Here is a 15,630-nt window from a genome sequence, read left to right on the forward strand (position 1 = left end):
TCTCCATAAATTACATCCGCACATCGCCACCTACCGTCCTTGTTCACGAATTACACATTATTTTTCTTTCCCAGCCGGAAAATGTGCTGGTTTTAGCTTTCATGTAACTATCACAAGACCTTGTAATGCCAATTGAGCACAGCAACAAACACATATCAACATTTTAAGTGAGTGTTAATCTTTGGCCACATCCTCGTTTTGTATCACTGTGCCCTTAGAAACTGATACTTTGAGAGCAGGCTGTATTTGTTTTGGCCGTTATCTGAGGAAACACATCTAATAAGTTAAGGACAAGTAAGACCAGCCATACCTGTTGAAAGTGCTGCTTTCAACGACACCAGGAGCTCTTCGACCAGCCCTAACATGCAGGCTCATAGCAAGACTCCACTTTTATCATAGAGCTGAGGCTGTACAGTAAAGAGTATGAATGTAAGCCTTTTATCATAAATTATACCACTATGGGCAATATTTTACATAAAATAGGATTCTTTTTAGTAATGGGGTCTATATTGTGAAAAAATACAGTAAAACAAACATTTTTAAGTATATTTATTGTAAAAAAAAAAAAAAAAATCCTCCAAATTGTATAAAAGATAAAGGCCTTTGATTGATACACAACATGCAGACATTTTACAAAGAGACTGTACAAAAAATATTTGTACACACAACATTTCTCAAATTTTAAGTGCCTTCTTCACAAAACAAATTTTGGCACAACAATATCTGTTAACATGGAATGTTTTCAAGAAATTCAGATCATCTCATGCAAAACTGTAACAAAATAGCATTTCAATGACAAGTTTAACTCATGAAACTAGAAACTGTACACAACTATTTGGTGCATTGTTTAGCTGACGTGCTACAACTGCATTCTGATTTTATTAACACCAGTTAACCTTCTTGGGAGGTATGGATCCTTCAATCCAAACAGCCTGCCACAATTCCCCTTCCTGGAATTAAAACAATGAAAAACCCCAATAATAAATGAAAATGGCATGTAAACATTCAAGAAATACACAAAAAGCTGCACACTTACAGCTGGACACATATTGTCCTTGTACAAAAAAAGGAGCTCAGTCTTTTCACAAAGTAGAGTTTTCCTGGAAATTCTGCTTTCTTACACGGTAAAGAAAGGTTTCATTTCAAATGACATATCCACCAATATAAAAAACAAACCAGCACCTAAACATGTCAAATTATTGTGATAAAAAGCTTTTCATCGGCTCCTCCTGAATCCAAGTCATAAGACGTCTCAAGCGTACATACATGTTTGTAGAATATAATCCATATTTACCAAATGCATTATTGAAAGAAAATATATATTTCTGTTGTAAAATGTTTGAGCACGGATCAACAGTGTGCCATGAAATTAATTCCACCATTCTCCCCGATTTTTGTTTTATTGAGATGTTACCAGACATCAGGTATTGTTGCTTTCTAACGATTATGGCTTTCAAAGGCGAAGGTAAACAGACACCCTTTCAAAATAGCACACAGCATGGTGAAAAACACCAAGACAGCACCGATGCTTAACGTGGTTTAAGCATATTGTACCATACAAAAAAACATATTGCAGAACAAGGCAAAGATTATTTGAACAGGCTCGAAATGACAGACAAATGCAAGGCAAACATATTATTAAGGACGCGTTAATCACCACTTTGGTCCCATACACTTTGTAGATTTTTAGAACTATTATCTCTGGGACAGAGAAGATATGTATCCCTCTCAGAAGCTGGTTCATCACACCATGTCACTGACGATGGCTTTGTGAACATTTAAGCTACAATTAGCTCAAGTTGGCTGTGACCTCTGGTGTATGTCTTTAAGTGAGTCGGATACCCAGCACCTGCTCCAACTCTTGTCTTCTCTGCTGCACCTGAAACACAAGAAGGAATGTCAATGCATGTTGAAACTAAAAACAATCTACGGAGTGCATTAGGCTGAGTCTTTCCTCACTTTGGAGTAAACGTATCTGCCCACTGCCTCTGGTACCCAGGGTGCCTGGTAGAACTCAGTCCTCCTCTCCTCCTCTGGGTTTCCAGTCACATCCGTCATCAACTGGTGGAAAAGAAATGTATCACTGAATATGAGGAACCACTATTTCATGAATACAGAAAGCTTGGGGAGAGGTCTGATGGAATATTGGTTCAATTGGCAAGTGCGGTTTGTCCAGGCATTGAAGTCTGGTCATTTAATGTGAGCAAACAATGCTGTAAAATGACCAAACTCTTGTCATTGAATGAATTATGGTCTTTGCAAGCTGTTGATTTGCCAAGGAGAACTGGCCACATATTACCATTTCATAGAAAATAGCTGTATTTTAGGGCAACTGAAATGAAAATATGTTGGACAATGATTGTTTTCAACTGAAAAAATGCGCCAAAAGCATTCTTGAATAAAACCAAACAACTGACTGTACAGAAGATGTGAACAAAAACAAATATTTCACAGGGTTGTCTTTAAGATACAACAGCCATAAAAAAGTGGAGAAGAAAGTTAACAATAAGAAACCACAGTTCAACCTTACAGACACTTAACACGTACTTTAGTTTGACATCCTATAAAGACTCCAGTGGTGAAACGGGTACAGTAAGTTAGTGCAGGAGAGCAAACGTTTACCTTCAGGTCTCGGCTTTGAGACTTGAGCCAGTCCTGGATGAAGTCCTGTGGATTGTTGCTGAAGCTCAGCATGAAGTCTCTCTCAGTCTTCAGCTGGTTGATGTACTCGATCGTCTCATGTATCTGCAGTGAATACAACCACATAAGACTTTTTGACCAAACAAAATGTATTTTTTTTTCCTTTTATTGCCATTACCCTAAAGAACAGTGAGGTGCAGCCATTTGTGGTTGACAGAGAGGCCTCACCTTCATCTCCAGTGCAGCAATCTCCTGTTGGTTGGTTGTGGAGGACAGGAAACTGTTCATTTGGCCCTTCAGTGGATCGTCCACCTCCACATCGATGTCATAGCAGGCTGTCTTCTTCTGGTCTGTGGGGTCCACACTGCTCAGAGGAGACAGACAGACAGACAGCAGAGTTCAAGTTGGGCTGTAATCAGGGAGGAAGAGATGATGTTGACGCAAACTTGTAAGAGCAGACTAGGAATGAATCATAAAGATAAGGACATAAAATCCGCTGCTTATATAAACGCACTGTGGCTGAAACTGAACGATTATAAGCAACCCTTGAAGAACACAAACACAGAAAGAGGATAACAATCCACACTCCCCTACCTGATCATGTGATTGATAATGATGGGGTCAGGGTGCTGCAGCAGGCCCGCCAGTTTCATGGGAATCTCAGAGAACCTCATGCGAGGACAGCCGAAGATCTGCACAGCATTTAGTTTGAAAACAGAACAAATTTCACACGCCAAAAGTAAAGTTTAGTTGTCACTCGGTCTTTCCACAAACGTTAAAAACCCAACACAACACATGAATATCCTCTACACACTTGAAGTCCTATACAGTCAATGTGTACCTTGTACAGATCCAAAGACATGAATGATTAATTCAACCGTGTGAATTATTAATTTAGAGAACAAATCAGGTAATTACATGCAGACATTTATTCTCAAAATTAATAATGCATGCCCTTAAATTACAAATCATGGTAAGCCCTGCGCGCTACATAAATTACAGTATTGCTCTCTATACTAGGTGTATGAATTAGTTATTAGATAGTTTGAGGGATTCTGAAAAAAAAACTCTGCACGTTTGACAGAATACAAAGACAAAATGATCTTTAAGCACTTTCTACTATCAAAGCAGCACTTTGAAACGTGTGCATTCAGTGGAGATCTCGTATCCTGCTGCTTGAAACCGTTCCATTACCTGTCTGAAGTAGCGGTTGCAGTTGATGTACTCCTTCTCATGACTATCCTGCAGCTTGTTGTTCTTGATGTAGAGCCAAAGAGCTTGCATGATGCTGGCCCGCGTCTGTGTGTGCACACCCAGCAGACGAGCCAACCGCGGGTCCAGTTTGTACTGAGGGGGCTGGGACAAAAAAAAGCACCGGGGCAAAGAAAGTCAAGGTTGAAAAGGGTGAGCAAGGCGTACAACAAAGACGGTAACTGAGCAAACGGGCGGTACCTGGTGGTCGAGCATGAGCAGAAGGGTGCATTTAACGTTCACATCGCCGGGCCTTTTGACCTGGAAACCATCGGTCTCCTGAGTGGTGGGCATTCTGTGCCACTGAAAGATTAAATGAAGTCAGAAGAGCAAATTATTTTTCCATTTGTTAGAGCCATCATCTAAAGTGAAAGATGTTAATGAAATAAAGCATTACACACGTACACATAAATGCTCCCAGATGATGCAGTTTAAGTGGCAGTTTTATTAAATGGTGCAATCATGAGGGGTCTATTACCATAAATACTTGCTTTAGCCATTTATTTTCATGTGTGAGACTCTCAAAACATGTTACACTGACATTTATAAAGGGCTGGTTGAATCCTATATGTGGGATGAAGCCACAGCAGGTTGGACTACACATGGCGAGCTTTCTTACAGATTGAAAAGCTCTTACTGTCAAACAAGTTCAGACATGATTGGTTCCAGCATTTCTACTGATTCCAGCTGAACTCCACTTTCGGACCCGGGCTCACAATGTACTGTGGCTGGGGAGCCGACAGCAGTCTCAGAGCATTTTAGTGTCCGTGTGCCTAAAATGTTCCGAGGTGGTTGCAAGAGATGCCTTTCTAATGATGTCATGCCTTTCTAATGATGTCGTACCTCCACTAAGTGGTTGTCAGGTCCATAGAGCTCCTTATCAAGCTCGATCACCAGGCTTTTGAAGAAAGATGAGAACTTCTTCTTTTGCTTGCCAGGCTGGGAACACGGAGTGCATGAAAGAGTGTGAAAAGACAGAGGAACCAGATCGCTATCTATCTACAGCTCCTTGTTGTGCTGTGTCAGTCTGTGCAGCTGCATTGTTTAGCTCTGACCACACCGGGGGTGGTGAAAGCACTTAACTGTAGACAACTAGAAAAAGCTGTTTCACCCCCCGCCCTCTCCCCAGCCCCGACAAAGTCTGTTTGCACAACATGACCCCTTTCTCCGCTCCCCTCGCATCCATTTTCTTTTTTCTGTTACTCCATGCAACACTCCTACGCATGCCTAAAACCAACGAGCCAGGGGAAAAATTAGCAGAAGAAAAAAAAATGAAAAATCCTCCTTCATGTGGCCCCAGATGACACAATGAGTTGAGCTGGAATTGGATGGAGGGAGGGGAGGCATGTCAGCTCATGGTATGTAACGGCCAGTGGTTTCAATTCCTTGTTTCAAAAGAGAACATGAGCTTATGTGTGTGTGTGTGTGTGCGTGCGTGCGTGCGTGCGTGCGTGCGTGTGTGTGTGTGTGTGTGTGTGTGTGTGTGTGTGTGTTAGGAGTTGTGGGGTGGAGTGAGGAGAGCTGTAAACACACATCTGGTTGCGTGGTCTGAGCCAAGGACACAGGCCAACCAGAGCTGAGTGACTGAAGCTTTCAGCAACACAATAACAGGCTGAAATACTCCAGAGTCCGACCACACTGGGACGATGGCAAAACACAGCGAGGAGATGCAGAGGTGATGTGGGTGTTATTCACTTACTTCCTCCAGAAGTTTGCCCTCCACTCTCAGTTCCCATGAGGACACCTTCTCCGCCTCCTCGCCCTCAGGCTTGCTGGGGCTGTACGTGTTAGAAATGTAGATCCTGAGCTTGCGTTTTTGCTGTGTCATAGAGAGGAACAAGCAGATATGTGAAGAGTTCCAGTAAAGACAAAAAAAAAAAAATGAAGCATGACAATGTAGAATCAGATTCCGCTTTGGATTATTTATGGCCAGCAAATCAACCCATTTACAGTCTTCTTCTTCTATATGTTAGTTTTCATTGTTAGTGGCAGAGTCCGCCATTCCAGCTAATGCAGGCTCACTGTATTGACTTCATATCAGCCTCTCCGTTGACCATTTCACTCTCCTACAGCCACATCAGAGCTGTATGAAGTTACTGCTAATGCAAAATGAACATTTCCTGCTTCTACGAAACACGGAGTGGCTTTTATTGTGAAGACATCACAGGAAACAGGAAAGACATTTGTCACTGATGTGAGTTCTGAAAGGCCGCACACCTCCAACCCCCCAGCAAAAGATTGCCTGAGGACAGTGGGAAACTCTGCGCGCTGTGCGCAGCATAAAATCAGATCAGGGCGGCGATTACGTCTTCTTACCAACTTCTTTATTAAAACAATGTGAGTTTGTTTGGCGGCACTGCACCACTTTCTCTTCTGTTGTGACAGCGCCTGATAAAGCCAGAACGTTATCTCAATACATCCTCTCATTATCTAAAAATCTGACAAGGCACTAATCATGAAAAGATACCATAATGGGCTTCTTGATGGCTTCCTGAATCTCCATACGCTTTCTGGCGATGGTCTGATCCAGTTTCCTCTCAAAGGCCAAGAGATCCATGTAGGCCTGGGACTCTGGGACCAGGTCTCGGATCTAGACAGCCAACAGCAGGACATGAATAATGGGGGAATACAGCCAACAGCAATCAAACTGGATCCATCTAAAGTATGATTCAGGGGGTCAAACATTGCGTACCCTCTGTGGGAGAACCTTGTCAGCCATCTTGCGTCTTTTTGCCCTAAATCACACAGAAAAGATAATAAATACAAGATGACTTCCTGAGTACTATATAGTCATTTGCCAAAGAAAAAAAAACACACACACGCACACACACACACGAATCGACCACATTAGCCATATGCTTCCTTTTAAAATACAGAGGATCCACTGGCTATCCTATCCTATCCAAATACTGCTTGGTTAAACAAGGACATACTGTACTGTGTGCTCATCACTTAGAAATTGCCCTTTTAGATTGTCATTAATCAATTTACAAAGAACTGACCGCAAACTAACACATGCATGATTAATAGAAAGACCTCATACTCTTGCTTCGATTATAAATCATCTGTGAAATCTTCACAGAGCGATAACAAAATCTTGGCCGGAGCCATCTCTTCATTAACTCCCAAGAATGAGCTCCTCAAGCTCCCACTTATCATTGCTACAGACTTCATGAAAGCTGTTTTGTTTCTTTAATGAAGTTACACAGATGCCCCTCATTATGTCTAAATTTAACTCCAAGCTCTTTAATGTACATTTAGGAGGCTGCCTCTCACCCTGCGGCTCACTAATCCTCCTGTACTGACAATGCTGTTATGGAATAAACCTTTAAAGACAAGAGCGTCATTGTGGAAGAAACTGTAAATGCTGCCTCGCATCAAGCCTCACCACATTCATGAGCGTGTTTGATGTTCAAAAATACCCACTAGGTCAGTCATGAGATACTCTTATCCTCGTGTCTGCGTGATCCGAGCTGTGCTTTTATCAGTACAGTAAACTTTACAAACAGGCTGCAGAGAGAAAAACACACCCTGAATTAAAAGAGGTGTTGTTCTATTGTTAATGAGCCGCAACCGGTAAAATTAGCTGCTGAATTTTTTATATGCCGACTATGGTGTTACATTTCCCAACGGATGTAATTATGATCATTTAGCATCTTTTAAGTACACCGATTAAAAAAAAGTAAACCACTCCTGCTGTAGTTTTTGTCCTGGCTGAGGGAAACGTGACCGGTAAGGCCCTTGAAGTAATCCTGTTTGGATAAATCGTGTTGTGAATAAGAAGGAAAAAAAAACACCATCTTTCATAATGAGACGTTCCTCTTACACACAGCAGACGTTTTCTGGATCCTCATGAACACTTTTCCACTATCATTATATCATAAAAAGCAACAACATGATGGTACAATAAAGATATCTAATGATCTGAACTGGCCACGTCTCTACACCAGTTGTTTGTTTTAGTCAAACGTGAGGATTCTCTTTTATATCATCGCTTTATATCATTGCTTTTGGACTGTTGTCAAATGTCACCTTGGCCTCTGGGAAACTGCAAATTTGTACTTTTCTTTTGATTAATTGAGAAAAGAATCAGCAGCCAATGAACAATGAACATGACTGCCAGTTGAGGCCTCATTTATATGACAGTTAAGTCAAAACCTCAGGCAGTGCTATTCCCTGATTTGGCCCCAGGCTTTCTTTGTCAATGAACCTTGGCATTATTCCTGTCCCTCTCCTCCTCCTCCTCTCTCACACCAACACTCTCACTTCTCCACGGTTTACCCTCGTCGCAGGCCTCCCAGTGCCTCCTGCTGCTGCTGCTGCTGCTGATGCTGATGAAGGAACCGCTTCCTCGAGGCGTCCATGCTTGGAGGCCCCATGCCTGGCCGCATGGGCATGTTCCCACCACCGTAAGAAGGACCAGGCAGCTGACCCCCCATTGAACCCAAGGGGCCCCCCATTCTGTTGGGTGGCATCCCCGAGCGCTAAAGAAAAGAGGAGAAGCCGAAGCCATGATTTCAGGTTCATAAGAATCTACTGAAAACACACTGCTGGGGTTCTTTCTCCGGACCTGTGCACCTTTTCATTTCTGGTACTCACTACTTTTAAATAAAGTGTGGTTATAAAAATAAGAATGTTTGCTTTGGCAATATGTTCTTGTATTGGTTTATGCTCCCAATGTAACAGTGATTTTGATATGAGAATTGAAGCCAAAAAGATTATATAAAGACAATGAGATGGAGGACAGAGACTGTTTCTGCAGATGATTAATGTCTGACAGTGATAAAATATGGTCTCATCAATGTAAAATGGTATGTGTTCATTCCTGCTTCACAGAGGCAATGGTCAAATGAATCAACACCATACAGCACACCTGAAAGGTCTTGTATAGCATAAGGAGGAAACCAGTAACTCATGAAAGAGTGCCGGCTCTTCTCTGGCCTTACCACTGTCACTACAGCCCCATGGCTCGTGAATTAGTATTGAAATGTTTCCTCCTGTGCTCCTATCCTAGTACTCCACTTTACATTGTAATATTTATTTCATTAACATACTTTAGGACGTCATACCTTATTGGCTGAATTATATTTTCTCCTTCTGATATGAGTGGGGGAAATTTCTACCACACCAGAGCAGAGGGTGGAGGTTGGTAGAGGTTACTTTGTTTGTTTCTCTGTCTCTACATGATTACATGATTTACATAACTGGAATCCTCCTGAATACCAGCCTACTCAATTTTTTTTAGAATATTTCATGCATGGTGTGTATAAAGAGCAGTGTGCAGAGGCATACTTATTGTGTGTGACGTAAATTACAGTACTGGTCTGAGTCAGCATAAATAACAAGTCAGGCAGTGGAAAGGAACGTTTGGTGTAAATGCACAATATGTGCAGATTGGATAATGTGGTAAACATCAATTTAAACATGCGGTGAATCCGACCAAAAGCTTTTAATTCTCATGCTTTATTTTGTGGGTGTGTTTTTAACAGGTATTTTCTTGATGTTTCAATAGTTCTCTTGTTTTACAGTGCAGTTATAGTCTGAAAAAAAAAAAAACAAAACAAACAATTTAACTGTTTCACCAACAATATGTGCCACTTACTTTGGTCTCTCCTTTGAAAGCAGCACAAGTATTCAGACCCACATGGCCTCAAAGTGACAAACATGAGTAAACTGCAATAGTGCATAAAGGCCACATGAAGCTGCAGATGGAGGCAAAACTGGGGGAACATATGCAGGTTTAGCTCTGACAGATGGTGGTGATGATAAACTTACTTTTGTTTTCAAGCTAACTGACAGGGCAGCGAAGCGGCAGCCACGTGATTTTCTCCTTCACACCCGCACAAAAATTATTGTTCTGAGAGACCAATTTTAATTAAACATCCAAATACTGAAAGAGTATACACTGATCACTGTAAAAGCCATGTTAAAAACGTTACACTCCACTTACTGGTGGCGGTAATGACATACCTTTTTCAAATGCGGAAGTACAGTCCACACCTTCACATTTTAAGAATAATGCGCTTAAAGGTTTTTCTTACTTTGGTGTCTGCCAGGTGATAGTCTTCACCTGGATGCTTAGTTTAGTTTAAACCCCAAATTTAGGACTGCGTTTACTCTTTAAGGCAAGTGGTGAAGTTATAACTTAACTTCAAAGAAGTCACGGGAAAATCAACTTCAGTCAGATAACGTTACTCTTCCCTCACTTTTTGCTCGGTGCCAAGTTTCTCTATTTAATAAAGAAAATTTGAGCAGAAAACCAACCTGGGGGTACTGGGGAGCGCTGCTCATGCTGCGGGGGTATCCCGCCGGAGGTTGAGGCATGCCTGGCATCCTCATGCCCGCAGCATGCCCAACACTCATGGGGTGCACATTCGGATTCATCGGCGGACCCGTGAAGCCTCCTCTTGATGCCATCTTCTGGATCCACAAGTGGTTAAAAGTGACGGAAACGTCTTACAAATGTCGGTCCGACTACAAGTCTAACAAGCTACTAAATGAACGTCACCGGTCCAAGTCGGAAAGCAGCTAGCTAGCTAACCACAGCTACTTTAAATGAGGTCGCGTTCGGGTTTGACAGCCAGCGCACTGTCAACAAAAAGCTAGCTAACGTTAGCTCGTCTCCTATCGTTTCAAGTTCCGGGATTTGCTTCTGCCCACAACTGCTTGTTTTCTGGACGCCGAGTGGTGGCTGTTGTTCGTCATCTCCTTCCCTTGTTCTTAAGTCTTAGTATTGCTATCAGCTATTTGACTGTGAGGCTAATGGAAAACATGATGCCCCCCGACCCAAAACCAGAATGTCTAAAGCGATACCAAGTATTCTTATAACTGCCTTCACGCTCAACGCAAAATGTTGCCTTCAGCGGTATCGGAAATTTTTATGGTACGACTTTGGCCGCACAGTAACGGCTACCTTCGCCTAATCTTAAATGGCGAGAACACGTTAAAATTATGCTTTTCCTGAAATCACGTTTTTTTAAGTTGTGTATTTCATTAAAATTCGTATTTTTCCTGAATGAATACATTCTTCCTAATTTTTCTGTCTTACACTAATTATTAATGCAATATCTGTTGAATGTATAGAAATGAGCTGAAAGCAAACTACTAAGAACAGCTGTCAAATAAATATAGTAGAGTACAAAGCATAGAATTTAAATACCAAAGTGCAAGCGCCTTATAAGTGTACTTCAGTAAATGCCCTTTCCACCAATGGTTGCACTACATATAGCTGTTCAAGAAAGGTTTGTTTTTTGTTACAGATCTTTAGATAATACTGACCTTATCGTATGATTTAGCTCAGACACATTATTTTTCAGCATGCCTTATGCTTAACCATGAAGGACCCCTGACATAAAGGTTTAAATGTCAAGCCCACTCAACCAGTCCTATGACCTACACACGCAACTGTATCGGAGCTGAGGTGTCGGAGTTTAGGATGAGCACATGAAGGCAGCATAAGTGGCAGTTTTGAATTCTGAGAAGTTAATGTAGAACAACGATGAAAATCACCAACTCTGTGACCTTTGTTGCGTTTACCATCACTCAGTTTTCTGAGATCTACAGTAGTACATGACTGAAAAAAAAACCTTTCACAAAGCAACACTTAATGTCTCATACGATAGGTGTATTAAAATAACCAAAACTGAGACAGCTCCAGAGCTCTTCCTTCGATGAACAGCCTCCCCTGCTGGTCATCTGGCCTTTACTGGTAGTTACTGAGGGTTATCCAGTGCCAGTTCCAAGTTAACATGAGCCATATCGACAGGTAACAAATCATTTATTATGTTAGACAGATGAAACAAACTGAGCCATGATAGCAGCAATTCAACTATTGGAATATTTACACTATCACTTCACACCAAGGATATATGTAACCCTTTACAATGTAAACACATGATACAAAGACATTTTTGAATGCTAGAAAACAAGCTGATCTATCCACCAAAAATGAAACAAAACAAACCTGCTTTCTGCAGCAAATGCCTGCTTGTACAATTAGAGGTTCACCGACTGAACATTTTTAAAACAAGTTTCCACAGGTGAATGACAAACTGTGAGTCGCCTCTCTCTCACACACACACTGTTATTGTTATTCAACTGGAGAACGACGAGCCTGACAGTGAATGTGAAAATAAAAAAGACAAACCATTAGCAATGATTGTCTTTGACATTATTTTTTCTTTCAAAGGATGAGATTTTAAAAGGTGAGGAAATATAAGTACACCTAATGGCTATTCACGTCTGTATTTTTAAAGAAAGACCATCCTGTATGTGCACACTTTCACTCTTAACACTGCCTGCCTCTGTTTGGCCACTGATGAATTACACCAGTATCTACCTGTGTGCTGTGAAATCGTATATATCATGATATTCATTATTTTGGGCACCAGCAGAAAAAATTCTGAAACAAAATTAACTACACAAAAAAAAGAGTGTTGGTACGATCATTTTGTGGAAAAAAAAAAAAAAAAATCAGTCAAGTATACAGTGGGAGGTCTGGACTGCTTCTGCAAAGCAGCAAAACGCCATAAATGTCACCTATAACATCCACGTCCATTGATTTCACAACATAAAGAACCAAGGGTGAAGTGTTGTTGGTCTTCCCGCGTGTGTTGCGTTTGTGTGTATGTGCACACACGATGGTAAGAGAATGTGTGTTTGTGGCTGAGTGTGTTATTGAGGGAATGCCTCGTCTTTCATCAGCATGCGCGGGCTTTCCTGGTTGTCCATGCGACGCCTGGGACCCATCATGTCTACGGGGACAAACAGAAGGCTGGATGTTACCAGACGATTACAGTGATTTATTTACTTCACCTCATCATCCCTCTCAGGCCAAATGGAGGAGGCAGATATTCAGAACGATACTGACAGGAATGAACCAAACCCCCATCTAGACATGAATTTATGAATGGGGTCGGTGTCTGAACTCTGGTGCGGAAGGGGGTCTTCTCAGCCACGAGAAACTAATTGAGCAGCAACCCATTTAAATGAAAGTGTCTTATCAGCAGCAATACAGCAATTTAATTAAATAATCTCCTTTAATGGAATAAAACCTCTGAGCTCATCATGTTTTAACTCTGCATTAATCTAATACAAGCATGAAGCTGTCAGCACTACATGAGCTAACACATGTTCCAGATGTGTTGGGATTTTAACTATTTCCTGCTGCACTACGTCTGAACAGGTCCGGTTTCCTTAAAGCTGAGCAGTGATGAGTATTTGAATCACACAAATGTGGAGATGCTATGAAGAAGAAGTACAACGGACTTCTTTCCACTTACTGTTCTTATGCTTGAATGATTTGGATCTTCTGGGTGAGTTTGGATTCTGCGGTGGGAAAAGAAAAAAAAACAATCAATAAATGATGGGGATGGAAAAACAGTGTTCTGCAGGATTGTTGTATTTGTCATTATGGCTTTTACAATGAAAATAAAAAGTACCTTATCAGATTTCCTTTTCTTTGCTGTAAAAAAAAAAAGAAGACATACTTTCAGATTGCAGTAATTTCACATATGATCAACATTCAAGCATCGCTACAAAAAGCAGCTCCAGTGCATCACCTTTCTTTTCTGCCCCGTAAGACCAGTCATTATCATTGACGTCGTCGTTATCCTCTTGGTCACTCTCAGACTTGTTGTTGGTGTTGTTACCGGTGACTATTCTGCAACAGACGGAAGAAGAAGGCGTGACACACTCACAATGACTCAACATTACTCACTGCAAATAACAGCTGGATTATAAAACAAATACTTGCTGACCTCAAACTACTCACTAAGATTTGTTTTCTATCACTTGTTCTGTGAAACACATGAAAAGGGAGGATAACTTCTCACAACGTGAATACTGGATATGTGCATTGATTATCACGCTCATAATAAGAGGATGAATGAGCTGACGGGACAAAGGCAGAGCTGTGCATCAGTACAGTACAGTCAGATTCCAGCTCAGCGAAGCAAACATGCTTTACGCTCACACTGGCTTACAGATCTCTCCGGGTATTACCTGCGGTTGGCTATGCGGCTGCTGTTGCGGCCCATCCCCAGGCATTTCTCCAGGTGTGGGGCAAAGCGTGATGCAGCAATGCTTCGGCTGCAGTTGGGACATACACACTCCTTGTTCTTCCACTGGTTGTACACCTGGCCGAACACGTCCAATCCCGGCTGGTCCACGATTTCTGGAAATGCAAAGCAGCTGATTGATGGATCTGCTTTATCATATAGTTACGCTGAACAGTCATATAGCTCAAAATACACAAAGCTATGGCTGCTTTAGAGATTTTATTGCCTGGATGTACTGTTGAAATGCCTTTGGTCATCTTGAGTCATCAATTTGCACAAAAAAAATGGAATTTTCACAACCCTGAGGCAATAAAGTGTGGGCAGCTTTATTTCACTGGAGAGATAGAAAGACTTTGTGCTCACCAAAGTCCCTCATGCTCTCTTGGTCCGTGTCATCCAGGAAAAAATAGCCCTGCTTGACGGCCCGGTGGACCTCAAAGCAAAGACCCAGGCATGCATCCTCCACCAGGTCAGACAGGATGTCCTGCGCTAGGCCCTGGCAGGGAAGGCCCACAGAGAGACACAAGTCAGGCCACTGTCTGCAGATGTAATGTGCATTTCCAAAGCCACATGTGCTGTTATCACACTGTGGCCGTGCTCTACTGTACCTCCAGCTTGCTGTTGTCCAGGCTGGACATTGAAACCTCCTCCATTTTCATTTGCCAGAACTACCAGATGAGCCGACACTGCTGTGGTCATGCTGTAGCGCAGCAAGCATCGGCCAAAACAGGGCTGCAGCAGGAGGGAAAACACAGTTAGCACCACAGAGGCATTGAAATGCTGTTTAACCCATGAATGGAGTCAGAGGCGAACACTTGACGCCTTGCATGTGATGCAGCTACTTACAACTGCACGTTGATCACCGCCGGGGAGACGCTTCCCACGCTTATAACCTGCGAATAACACAAAACAGAAGAGCTTTGCGTCCGTGCCAAACATGACGTGAGCTCGGTTTTCAAAGCACCACCCAGCCGGTCCGAGCATTACTGTCTAATGAGGGTAGCTTAGCCAAAACCTTGCTGAAGAAAACAAAGAGCGTGGCTATGAATAGGCTGGAGGGAGCGAACATGCCAAGAGGTTACATGAGAGGCGGCACACGAAACCTCCAGGTCAACAGCGGCCAAAGCAGGAGCTAAACATGTCAAATGAAGCAGGCTAGGCTGAGTAAATACAAACAACGTTAACGCATTTGTCGCTGATTGAATGGTTGAAGAATTTGATTTGACTACAGCGAGGCTCGTCCCCGAACCCAACACTGCTGCTGCACTGCGGCTGTTCGCCTCTCACCGCCTCGTCCAAACCCCGAAGGAGACAAAAACCACCCGTGCGCCCCAGCATAAAGCCTATCCACAGGGAAAACCGCAATCACGACTGAGCATATCGCTAATTGTGTTTATTTACCTGTTTCGGCAGGCATCCATTTTTACATCACAGAGATCAGACAGTAGCAATCGATCGATGCACGACTTCTCGCCGATCGCTTCCTTTGCAGCAGCGCCGGGGCTTCAGTCAACTCCAGCAGTGTCTCATCCAGGCCAGCATGTGACTGCGTGTTACCCCGTGAAATGTAGGGTTAAAACGGCCTTTTGTTTGGCTCTGTTGTTGTCATTATAAAGCAGCGTATTTTTTTCCACCCGGGACTGGTTTGAGCTTTGTTATTTTAACTTTACACGAGAAAATC

At 42.3% G+C, this 15,630-nt stretch overlaps 2 protein-coding genes across 2 annotated transcripts; both read right to left on the bottom strand.

Annotated features, from left to right (window-relative positions):
• Positions 1-532: 532 nt before the first annotated feature.
• Positions 533-10,725, bottom strand: smarcd2 (SWI/SNF related BAF chromatin remodeling complex subunit D2). Its single transcript, XM_076760783.1, has 13 exons — positions 10,156-10,725; positions 8,173-8,375; positions 6,584-6,626; positions 6,359-6,481; positions 5,591-5,710; positions 4,735-4,830; positions 4,093-4,194; positions 3,835-3,996; positions 3,235-3,332; positions 2,869-3,004; positions 2,623-2,745; positions 1,960-2,061; positions 533-1,879 (listed from the first exon to the last, which is right to left on the bottom strand). Exons 1-13 carry the CDS (start codon positions 10,306-10,308, stop codon positions 1,826-1,828), a joined length of 1,515 nt encoding a protein of 504 aa, XP_076616898.1. The 5' UTR covers positions 10,309-10,725; the 3' UTR covers positions 533-1,825.
• A 926-nt stretch (positions 10,726-11,651) lies between these two features.
• atxn7l3b (ataxin 7 like 3b) lies at positions 11,652-15,611 on the bottom strand. The gene is made up of 9 exons (XM_076760283.1): positions 15,351-15,611; positions 14,796-14,842; positions 14,558-14,681; positions 14,313-14,445; positions 13,894-14,065; positions 13,452-13,552; positions 13,332-13,354; positions 13,173-13,218; positions 11,652-12,644 (listed from the first exon to the last, which is right to left on the bottom strand). The coding sequence occupies exons 3-9, from the start codon at positions 14,606-14,608 to the stop codon at positions 12,565-12,567; spliced, it is 606 nt and encodes a 201-aa protein (XP_076616398.1). The 5' UTR covers positions 14,609-14,681; positions 14,796-14,842; positions 15,351-15,611; the 3' UTR covers positions 11,652-12,564.
• Between the last annotated feature and the right edge of the window lie 19 nt (positions 15,612-15,630).

This window comes from Chaetodon auriga, chromosome 20, assembly GCF_051107435.1.
Source record: "Chaetodon auriga isolate fChaAug3 chromosome 20, fChaAug3.hap1, whole genome shotgun sequence".
NCBI lineage: Eukaryota > Metazoa > Chordata > Actinopteri > Chaetodontiformes > Chaetodontidae > Chaetodon > Chaetodon auriga.

Excerpts from the sequence above, each read along its gene's own strand:
- smarcd2 (XM_076760783.1), bottom strand. The coding sequence starts at position 10,308 with ATGGCATCAAGAGGAGGCTTCACGGGTCCGCCGATGAATCCGAATGTG. Across the intron at positions 6,482-6,583 it reads ACAAGGTTCTCCCACAGAGG|ATCCGAGACCTGGTCCCAGA; the intron begins GTACGCAATGTT and ends TTGGCTGTCTAG. Across the intron at positions 5,711-6,358 it reads CCATCAAGAAGCCCATTATG|CAAAAACGCAAGCTCAGGAT; the intron begins GTATCTTTTCAT and ends TCTATGACACAG.
- atxn7l3b (XM_076760283.1), bottom strand. The coding sequence starts at position 14,608 with ATGAAAATGGAGGAGGTTTCAATGTCCAGCCTGGACAACAGCAAGCTG. Across the intron at positions 13,355-13,451 it reads TTACGGGGCAGAAAAGAAAG|CAAAGAAAAGGAAATCTGAT; the intron begins GTGATGCACTGG and ends TTTTTTTTACAG. Across the intron at positions 13,219-13,331 it reads AGAAAAGGAAATCTGATAAG|AATCCAAACTCACCCAGAAG; the intron begins GTACTTTTTATT and ends TTCCCACCGCAG.